At 62.0% G+C, this 10,900-nt stretch overlaps 1 protein-coding gene across 2 annotated transcripts in view; it reads right to left on the bottom strand.

Annotated features, from left to right (window-relative positions):
• Positions 1 to 72: 72 nt before the first annotated feature.
• The window catches only part of SLC5A10 (solute carrier family 5 member 10), a 50,535-nt gene continuing 39,707 nt past the window's right edge, over positions 73 to 10,900 (bottom strand). Inside the window, 6 exon segments of one of the 2 annotated variants that reach the window (NM_001082699.1) lie at positions 73 to 315; positions 427 to 484; positions 705 to 920; positions 1,050 to 1,218; positions 3,945 to 4,095; positions 4,907 to 5,014. In NM_001082699.1, coding sequence (NP_001076168.1) covers positions 209 to 315; positions 427 to 484; positions 705 to 920; positions 1,050 to 1,218; positions 3,945 to 4,095; positions 4,907 to 5,014 — 809 coding nt within the window. In that variant the 3' untranslated portion in view covers positions 73 to 208. 2 annotated transcript variants of the gene reach the window in all.

Raw genomic sequence — 10,900 nt, forward strand, 5'->3', positions numbered from 1 at the left:
CCAGGAACCTGATTTTCTTCCCAAGGAGGACGACTTGGGTGGTGTGAATTCTGAAATAGCATGTTCTTTTTTGTTTTTGTTTTTGTTTTCCTTTTCTCCCTACCCAGTTCCCTGCCTAAGTGCTGAGGGCTCTGGCTATCATTGCTGGCTGAGCCAGAGGAGACCCTGGTCCCCTCCCAGGGGCCTCTAGGAGTTCCCGGTGGTGACCTCAGGCAAAGTAGGCATAGAAGAAGATGTTGACACACATGAGCAGGATGGCGTTGAAGCCGCAGACGCGAGCCCAGAAAGTGTATCTCTGTGGCGTTTGGCCGTCACCTGGATGGGGGGGGAGAATGCAGCCCACACCTGGCACCTGCGCCTCCAGCCCCGGCCTCACTCAGCTGCAGGGGGGAGGTGGCAGGGGGAGCGGCCAGGGGCACCACTGACCTGCTTTGGCTCCCAAGGAGAGGTCCCGAGTCAGGGTCCACCAGGTGAGGTTTTCGATCTGTAAATAATGAAAGGGGACAGGGACATGGCAGGCAGGGTGGACCCAGACAGGGCACAGATCAGTGATGGGAAAAAAAAAATACAGAGACAAGGTTCAAGGTCAGCCAGAGCTAGGGAGGATTACGGACTAGACAAATCCTTGAATCCAAGAGGGTCTTGGGGTCAGAACAGGTCCAGAGTCAGATACCCTTAGAGGCTGGGCACCGGGGTGGGCTCACCTGATGGCGCCGAGGGGGTGGGGTCAGCAGGCTCCCGGCCACGGCGACAGCACCGGTGAGCACAAAGAGGGCCACAGCGAAGTGCAGGTAGTGCAGCTGGCTCAGCACGGCCGGCCGCGTGTCTGCAGCCCCGCAGGGTGGGGCCGGGTGCAGGAACTCCAGGACCAACCGCGTGGCACCCACTGCCAGCCCCGCAAGCAGGCCCCAGAAAGCCCCCTGGGAGGAGAGAGGCAGGGTGTGCGGAGCTGTAGGGAGAAGGCCAAGGTGTATATATATACACACACACACACACACACACCCCACTGGGAGAGGCTGGCCGGCCTCGGCGGGAGACGGGAGGCGCACCTGCTCATTGGCACGCTGCCAGAAGATGCCCAGCGTGAACACCGCGGTCACTGGGGGTGCCAGGGAGCTGGTTACCGACTGCATGTAGATAAAGAGCTGCCCGCCATTGGAGCCCTGCAGCACGGGGATCCAGGCCACGCTCACGCCGATGAGCACCACGATGACCAGCCTGCGGGTGGCAGGGGGCACATGGCCGTGGTCCCCGAGTCCCCCTCCTCACCCCTCCCTCCACGTCCCTGAGACCTGCTCTCTCGGCCCCTGTTCCCCTTCCTGGTTTGTCGTCCGCTCCACCTGTGTGACCTGGTCAGTCCTGCCCGGGCTCCGACACCCCGTCTGTAACTCCCGCAGGCATAGCTCCGGACTCTCAGCACACACTCCGCCCCTTCCCTGGGGCTCTGCAGTCGGCCCTCAGCCACCCCCCTGCCCGCCCCAGCCACCCAAGGGTCTCCTATCTGCCCTTTCCAGCAGTGCAGTCACAAGAGGGCAGCCACTGGTCTTTAGTTCGCTGCTTTGTCCTCCTTAGGCGTTGGTGGCTGTGGGACCTGTGGCCCTAGCATCAAGGTCTGGGGCCAGGCAGTCTGGGCTGGGAACAGTGGCATCCGGGGCCCTTCTGACCAGCCCTCACCCCCCTGCCCGCCTGCTTGGGCACCAGGCCACAGAACAGCAAACAACAGACAAGCCCATCACCTGCACTGGGGCTCGGGCCAAGGGGCCCCAGAGGAAGCTGCAATCTTGGAGGCCGTCAGGAGGAAGAGTCTTAAAAGGGGACACAGGACTAAGGGGACAGGGCTGGCTAAGTTGTTCCATCTGCTCCTTCGTGGCTGAGAGTGTCCCAATCAGCAGTGCCGCTTCCCCATCCCACCCCACCCCTAAGGTGAGTGAGACCCACGGGAAGCCCGCCAGGACCGGCAGGGGCTATGCGTGCAGCTGGACCGGTCCCAGTCCCGGTCCCGCCGCACCTGCACCTGCCGTCTGCCTGCCTCCATTTCTTCCTTTCCAAGCCTCAGGGAAAGGGCGGAGGAAGGAGGTGGCACCTTGATTAAGGCTAATTAACCCTTCGCCTGGCAGGCGAGCCAGTGGGCGCTGCCTCTTCAAAGGCACGGAAGGGCTCCCATTAACACCCGGCCCACCCCGCCCTGCAACACCCGAGAGTCAGCATCTCTACAGCGGGCCCAGAGCCGGAGCTGCCCGCCTTTCCCTGACCCCAGGGTTGCCATGGGGACCTCCAAACCCAGGGTGGGCGGAACACCTCTCTCTAACCTCTGGCCGGCGACCGCCCCTCCAGCCTCCCTCCAGCTGCGGCCCCACAGTGGCTTCTGGGTTCTGCGTTCTTCCCTCTGCAAGTGCCCGTATCTCCTGGGTCACAGCCCTGATCCTGCTACTGCACCGCACCGGAGGAATGCTGGTGTTTTTAGATCAGGGGCTGAGGTGGCATCTAAGTGGCTGGAGGGGTTGGGGGACAAGGGGTGGTCCCACTGCCTCCAGAGAGAGAGAGAGAGGAGTGGTGGAGTTGAATTCAATCTGACCCCTAGCATTGGACTCTTTCTATGCCACTGAATGGGTAGCTAAAAAAGTCAGGCCCAGAGAGGGTGAGCCACCTTGCCAGTATCACACAGCCTTGTGCCCTGCCCCACAGGGAGGCTGACCCTCAGGCTAGTAGGGCATGGGGCAAGCATGGATGGTGGGCAGGAAGGTCAAGGGCACGGGGGAGGGTGGGTGAGCCTGCACAGAGGGGACGGACACCAGGCCAGGACTTTGGCTTAGGGTGGGAGCAGGCTGAGGAGTAGCAGACAGAAGATATGAGGGCTATTGGGCAGGTACTGGAGCTTCCAGTGGCCCAGGCCAGAGCCAAGACACACAGTGGACAGCAGAAAGATGTCCAGGCCCCAGTGCCCAGCGTGCCGGAGCATAGAGAGGCTTAGGGCCACAGAGCAGAGGCCACCATCAGCGACGGGCAGGGTCTCCAGGGCCACACAGCAGCCAAGGAGGGCAAGGGAACCAGAGAGGCAGTCAGGGGCCCGGTGCACCGGCCACGCAGACACGTGGGGAGGCAAGAGGCTCCTGTTTTGGACGCAGCTAACCTAGGATGAGCTCACCCCTGCCTGCCGCCTGGCAGGTCCCGACAGGGCCGGCTGACAGAGGCCCCGCTGTTTTGCATCCCTGGGACAAGTGCCTGGAGCTCCCGGCAGACCCCGCCCCAAGGATGGGCACGCTGGGCTCCCTCCCGGGCTGTTGGCCGAGTCAGCCCCAGAGAAAGGTTGGGCCCGCCCCCAGCCCAGCAGGGACCTTGTGGTCTGGAAGGAGAGGCCCCAGGAGGCATGCATACACCCTGTCCACGGTGGAGTCCACCCCTGCAGGACTCCCAGGTCCCCGGCCAGGCAGGGGCCACTCAGAGGGTGCTCTGCCCCATGGCATACAAGAGGAATCAGGCAGTGTTCCCTAGGGGCATAAAGGAGAAAGGGGCTTATGCTTTGGTTAAGGGTATCAGGGAGGACTGCCCGGAGGAGGGGACTCTTGGGCAGAGCCTAGAAAGATCCAGGTGGACCACTGAGGTCAGCAAGAGGAGGCAATATGGAGCTGGGAGGAACCAGGCAGAGGCTTGGTGTTGCCTGGGGCGTGAAGCGATGGCTTGGGGGCCCCTCTGTGGGGAGCTGGGGCTTTCAGAGACTGGAGGAGCAGAAATTCTGGAAACAAAGAGATCTCCAGTGTGGCTGGGGAGGAGAGGCTGCCCCCAGCCCCAGGACAAGCACCAGATGAGAGCTGGGACGGTGATGTGCAGAGAGACGAGCAACGCGGGAGACGGGACGGGTGGGATCTCTTGACTTCTCCTGCATCTGGCCAACTCCTCCTCATCCCTCAAAGCCCACCGCCAGTCTGGCACCCCTCCAACCGTACCGTCCCACCAGGAGCAGCTCGCGCTCGCTGGCGCAGGGCCGCAGCCGCCGCCAGATGTCCATGGTGAAGAGCGTGCTGCTGCTGTTGAAGATGGACGTCAGCGAGGACATGAGCGCGGCCATCATCACGGCGATCATGAGTCCACGCAGACCTGCGCAGCAGGGGGCGGGGCTTCTGGTGACCCCGCCTGCGGGGCCCTGGCCCCGGGAGCCCGCCTCCCACTGCCACTCACAGCGCTCAGCCCGCTGGTTCCTGCAGCCGGGGTCGTTGCTAACCCATTGGACAGATGGGGACGTAGATGCTCAGAGAGAGCGCAGCCCAGGAAGCCAAACCCTTGGGGTGGGGTGGGGATGGCGAGGAAGGCTTGGGGCGGACCCCTCCCCTCTGCGTGGTTGTTTCACCCCGGGGGCAGGGAGCAGAGCACGCCTCCCTCCAGCATGCCCTGGCCTCAGCTTGGAATTTCTTGCCGTTTGTTGTCCGTGTGCGTGCATGCGTGCGTGCGTGTGTGGCAGGCCCCAGCAGGCAGAGCGGGTCCCCTTTCTCGTGGGTAGCAGGAAATTGGGCCAGGGCTACTGCCTGAAACGGAGGGAGGGGTCCTTCCTTATGTCGTGGGGAGACAGGGCAGTGCAGACCAGAGCCCTGGGTTTGTGTCTCAAGTCGCTCCTTAACCTCGGGAAGTCACTGCTCCCCCAGCTGCGAGCCGGAGCCAGCAGCCCTAGCTTGGGGCGCGACCTCGGAGGCTTTGGAGGAGGGTCTAGTACCTAGGTGAAGAGGAAGGGGGTCCTCCAACAGGAAGAACCCGCCCCTGGCACTGTCCCGGCCCCCAGAGCGTGGATGGGCGTTTAAATCTCTTCTCCTGGAGCAAAACGCCCCCAACCCCAGTTGTCTCCGCCCCCTCGCGGCGCCTGAGGTCCCGCCCCTCGCCCCGCCCACCTGCCCCGCCCCCACGCGCACGCCCTCACCTACGGGCATCAGCTCCATCACCAGCTTGGGGTAGGCGATGTTGGAGCAGCCAATCTCCGCCCCGCAGGCCCGCAGGCACTCGGACGGCACCACGCAGCCCACCTCATCTGCACGGAGAAGGGATGATGGTGGTGGTGCCCACGGTCAGCCCCACCCCAACTCCCAGGCCCCCAGACCCCGACCTTCTGTCCTGGGCCTCAGTTTCCCAGGGTGAGTGGCGGTGGGGAGAGGATGGCCCCTCGGCCACACATGGAGGCGTGGGCAGTGTAAGCTCTGTTCAGGGGCGCCCAGGCCAGGGTCTGCCAAGGCGAGACCCTGGTGAAAAGCCGCGTGCCAGCCCGGCCTGCCTGCTGGACCTCCCTCGAAAAGGTATGGGGTCAAAACCCATCCAAGGGGCCGGCGCTGTAGCATAGCAGGTAAAGCCGCTGCCTGCAGTGCCAGCATCCCATATGGGTGCCGGTTCAAGACCCGGCTGCTCCACTTCTGATCCAGCTCTCTGCTATGGCCTGGGAAAGCAGTAGAAGATGGCCCAAGTCCTTGGGTCCCTGCACCTGCGTGGGAGACCTGGAAGAAGCTCCTGGCTCCTGCTTCGGATCGGCACAGCTCCAGCCATTGCAGCCAATTGGGGAGTGAACCAGTGGATGGAAGATCTCTCTCTCTCTCTCTCCCTCTCCTTCTCTCTCTGTGTAACTCTTTCAAAAAATAAATAAATCTTAAAAAAAATCCAAGTCCCTGTCCCCACCCTCGGGGTTAGGGCTGTAGGCCAGGCCATTTCCGGCCGCTATGCAGCTTAGGGGACAGAGCTAGAGCCCTCCAGGCCCTACGCTTCAGCCGCTGCTGCCACCAGCCCCCAGCTCACTCCCTCTGAGGCCTCAGCCGACTTGCTCCACTCCCACCCCCCTGCCCCAGGGCTGCCTCCTGCCTCTGCCCCCCACCCCCTGCGCTGTGAGGCTTTTCCTGGGCACTTGGGCTGACTTAGGCACATCCTGGGGCTGCCTGGCCTGGTCATCTGTGCGCCCAGTGAGGAGGGAACTGCTGAGTTTAGCCCTAGATTCACCTGTCTCTCGTGGGCGCTGGCTGCCAGAGCTCCTGCCTCCCTCCCGCCCTGTGTGTGGGTGGGGGAGGGCGGGGGGGAACAGCCCTCGAACCCTGGGCCCACAGCTCTCCCAGGACAGAGCCACTCCCTGGCAGCCCTGGGCCACCAGCACCTGGCTCACCAGCAAGAGGCAGATGAGGAGGGTCCACCTCCCCCCAACCCCCACCTTGCCCCCTTGTCCCTCCCCCAGAACAACATGCCATCTAACCTTTGGCCCTGCCCCCTGGGGATTTCAGCAGGGCCACTTGCTGAGCACAGAGCAAACCAGAAGACAACAATTAAGCCATGCGTGGTCGGACACCCAGGCGCCTGGGGGCAGACAGAGTGTCAACACAGCCGCCTGCACCCTGCATCGGTTTCTCCTCTCCTGTCCAGCCCCTAGGATGGCCCGGTCCTGGGGACAGCCCCCCAGCCTCCCTCTCCCCGCCCCCAGCCCTCCAGCTTCATAGAGCCCCGCCCCCTCCCCGTGCTCTGTCTCCTCTCCTGCCTGTCACCCATGCCCAGCATTCTTTTTTTTTTTTTTCTTTTTTTGACAGGCAGAGTGGACAGTGAGAGAGAGACAGAGAGAAAGGTCTTCCTTTGCCGTTGGTTCACCCTCCAATGGGCGCCGCGGCTGGCGCGCTGCGGCCGGTGTACGCGCTGATCCGATGGCAGGAGCCAGGTGCTTCTCCTGGTCTCCCATGGGGTGCAGGGCCCAAGGACTTGGGCCATCCTCCACTGCACTCCCTGGCCACAGCAGAGAGCTGGCCTGGAAGAGGGGCAACCAGGACAGAATCTGGCGCCCCGACTGGGACTAGAACCCGGTGTGCCGGCGCCGCAAGGCGGAGGATTAGTCTAGTGAGCCGCGGCGCCGGCCAGCCCAGCATTCTTACAAACTTCCATGCTCTCGTTATACCACCAGCTTCCCGGCACCCCCCAACTCTGGAGCAGAGGCCTCCTGGAAAAAACAAATGCCTCCTACAGCACTCAACGCCTCAGATCCTCCCGTGTGGGCACCACAGCCCCGTGCACCTGCCACCCGACCGGCTGGCACTGTCTCATACCCGCCCAGCGCGTTGCCGCCTCTCCCAGCATGCCACAGCGCTGGCAACACCCGCCCCCATTCCTGTTTGCCTACAAGGCTCCTTGCAGAGAGCTCGCAGCCTCCTGAGGGGCCCCCCCAGACTCCCAGGCAGTAGCAGCTTCCTCCACAGGGCTCAGGGAAGGCCGAGGATTGTATCACAATGGTTTGTTGATTGATTCCGCCCTCCCCAGCAGTCCTGGAGCTCCTGGAGGGCGGACACCAGGGTTGAATCATCTCAGGTATCACCCAGCCCAGGGCTGGGCCCAGAGGAGACTGAACTTGTGGAAAGGAAAGGGACCAGATGGCAGGAGGAATGGGAGAGAGGCTCTCAGGATCAGCCATACAGGATTCAGGTACTGCTTGATCCAGCCGTCCGACAGGACACAGCGGCCGCCATCGCCTGGGACCTCCCCCTCCCCCCGACGCCACGGCAGGACTCCGTGGGGTCCAGGATTCCAGGGCGGGTGATGGAGCCCTTTCTGATGGGCCCTGGGCCTGATGGGGCAGGCTCCGGTGCTTGGAAGGCCCTTCCCTCCTGGGAGGCACAGGGGAGGTGTCACAGCCACATAATGGCTCAGAAAGCCGGCGTCAGGAGATTCCTCCCGAGTTTATTTAGTCCATGGCAGGCTCCCGGCGTGGGCATGGCCTCTGGACACCGCTGGCTCAACCCAGCGTTTGTGCTGAACAGCAAGAAAAGAGCAAGCGGCAGCCGCGTGTCGCCGTTTAAACACCGTCCCCTGGCGTGCCAGCTCGGCTCCACTTGGGCACCCAGCCCTCCCCGCCTGGCCAGCACCCACGCCAGAGCCTGGGAGTTGCCCCTCTCATGGCCTCCACAGCCTCCCTGCCCACGGCCAAGGCCACGTCCAGCTTAGTTATAGGGAGAGGCGCAGCACCACCTCACGCCCCTCCTAACCCACCTGGGCCCCCGCAAGCCGGCAGAGGGAACTTCTCAAACCACCCATGTGGCCCTCCATGCCCTGGCGGGGGGGGGGGGGGAGTCACGAAGCTCTCACTGGACCAGGTAAGGCCTCTGCCCCCTTCTCCACTCTCACCCCCACTGGTTTTACCCAGACTTCCGGGGGCACTCCAGGCTCTCTTGGATACCTCTGGGCCTCCGTATGTGCTGTTCCATCTCCCTGCAAGCTTTTCCCTGCTCTATAAAGCCATACTCACTCCTCTCCACTCATCACGGATATCTGGGCTTCCCAGATTTGGGGGCCACACAGTAACTCCGTGACCTGTGTCTGTCCTCTCTCCTCACCTCTCTGTGACTACAGGGCCCTGGGGAAGCCAGCACAAGTCCGCACATGGCAGCCTCTGCCAGTGTTTGTTGATGGACTAAATGATCCCATCCCAAAGATACCTCAAGGATCCACCTTGACAGATAATCGAGGCGTTCACAGGCAGGCCTGTCCCCCTGGGAGCCAGCCCAGATGCTGCGTCATGTGGCGAGCAGGGGACAGGCATGCAGATCTGCCTGTGAGTGCATGTCTCCCGGTCCCTGGCTGTGTGACCCCGGGTGACTATGGAAGTCACTGAGGTGTTTCCTCCTCCGTAAAAAACACATCTGAAGGAGCCGACGCTGTGGTGTAGTAGGTTAGTCCTCCGCCTGCAGCACCGGCATCCCACATGGGCGCCGGTTCGAGACCCGGCTGCTCCTCTTCCAATCCAGCTCTCTGCTATGGTCCGAGTCCTTGGGCCCCTGCACCCGCGTTGGGGACCTGGAAGAAGCTCCTGGCTCCTGGCTTCGGATCAGCACAGCTCTGGCAGTTGTAGCCATTTGGGGATAGAAGACCTCTCTCACTCGCTCTCTCTCTCTCTCTCTCTCTCTCTGCCTCTCTGTAACTCTGCCTTTCAAATAAATAAATACATCTCTAAAAAAAAAAAAAGTGGAAAGTGAACAATCTGTTTAGAAAGTGGACAGAAGACCCAAGCAGACCTTCCCTGGGAGCACAGGGGAGACTCACTGCGCCAGCTGAGCGCAGCTGCTGGCAGACTCCGCACACCCGTCAACACGGCCCAGACAAAGGTGTTGGTGACAGCACATGCTGGCAAGGGTGTGGCGACGCCCCGTTGATGGGAATACAGAGCGGTGCAGCCACTCCAGGGAAGCTTGGAGGTCTGTTGACGAGGGTGCGAGTACTGTGGGAGCCAGGGGTGACACTGGGAGACACTGAGCCTGCAGAAACGAGGCCTTGTGTTGACACACAGAAGGCGCACACTGATGTCCACAGAGCTGTACCCACAGTAGCCGGAGCTGGCAACAAGCCACGTGCCCATGCTTAAACCAACAGTGGTGGCGCCGGTACCGTGGCCCACAGGGTTAAACCGCCACCTGCAACGTGGTTCAAGTCCCAGCTGCTCTGTGTCTAATCCAGCTCCCTGCTAATGCGCCTGGGAAAGCAGCCGGGATGGGCCGGCGCCGCGGCTCACTAGGCTAATCCTCCGCCTTGCGGCGCCGGCACACCGGGTTCTAGTCCCGGTCGGGGCGCCGGATTCTGTCCCGGTTGCCCCTCTTCCAGGCCAGCCCTCTGCTGTGGCCAGGGAGTGCAGTGGAGGATGGCCCAGGTGCTTGGGCCCTGCACCCCATGGGAGACCAGGAGAAGCACCTGGCTCCTGGCTCCTGCCATCGGATCAGCGCGGTGCGCCGGCCGCAGCGCGCCAGCCGCGGCGGCCATGGCGCGCGGCGGCCATGGCGCGCGGCGGCCATTGGAGGGTGAACCAACGGCAAAGGAAGACCTTTCTCTCTGTCTCTCTCTCTCACTGTCCACCCTGCCTGTCAAAAAAAAAAAAAAAAAAAAAAAGCAGCCGGGATGGCCCAAGTGCTTGGGCCCCTGTCATCCACATGGGAAACCTCGTAGGAGTTCCAGGCTCCTGGCTTCAGCCTTTGCAGCTATCCTGGGAGCGAACCAACAGATGGAATCTCTCTCTCTCCCTCTCTCTCTGCCTTTCAAATAAATGAATAAATCTTAAAAAAAAAAAAAAAAAAAGGTGTATCAACACCTTGGAATACTACTCGGCACGAACGTGACTTAACAGTGCTTTGCCTTACTATTCGTTGATTTGACCATGGTGCAAAAGCCACATGCATTCGTTAAAAACGGCCCTTCCCCTCTGTCCTGGGGATTTGCATCTTTTCCCCAGCCTAGCACTCTGCGTCTGATTCTCTGCAAGTGCAGCTCCCAGGCATCCCGAAGGTTCACTCCCTAAACGGCTCCAATGGCTGGAGCTGTGCTGATCCGAAGCCAGGAGCCAGGAGCTTCTTCCCAGTCTCCCATGCAGGTGCAGGGGTCCAAGGACTTGGGTCATCTTCCACTGCTTTCCCAGGCCATTAGCAGAGAAGGTGTGGCTGCAGGAGAGGGGTCTGTGTAGTGACCAGCCTTGTCTGTGACAATTCTCATACCAGTCCACCCCCAGGGTAAGGCAGCTTGCACTTACGCATGCGCGCGCGCACACACACGAAAACGCAGGTAAAGCTGGCGAGTCTGAACAAACCGTGTGGACTGCACACGGGTCAGTCCCCTGGCTGTAACGTCAAGTACTAGGGGTCTGCCAGTTACCACTGGGAGCTGGATGGAGGGGACGGGCAACCTCCGGCTCTTTATTCCTAATCTCTTGCCCGCGGGTAATTACATGCCGGTAATTGTATCAGAGGCCCTGATGGCCGGGGCTCCCACGGTGATCCCCAGAAGTTGAGGCTCACAGAGGGCCTTGGCAGGGCTAGGAGAGGGGGCTCCAACAGTGCCAGGGCGGGGCTCACCCCTGGGACCAGCTTCCTGCTTGGCAGGGCGGGGTGGGTGGGTGCTGAGCCTGGGAGAGACCTCAGAGGCTCGG

The sequence above is a fragment of the Oryctolagus cuniculus genome, chromosome 17, assembly GCF_964237555.1.
Source record: "Oryctolagus cuniculus chromosome 17, mOryCun1.1, whole genome shotgun sequence".
Lineage (NCBI taxonomy): Eukaryota > Metazoa > Chordata > Mammalia > Lagomorpha > Leporidae > Oryctolagus > Oryctolagus cuniculus.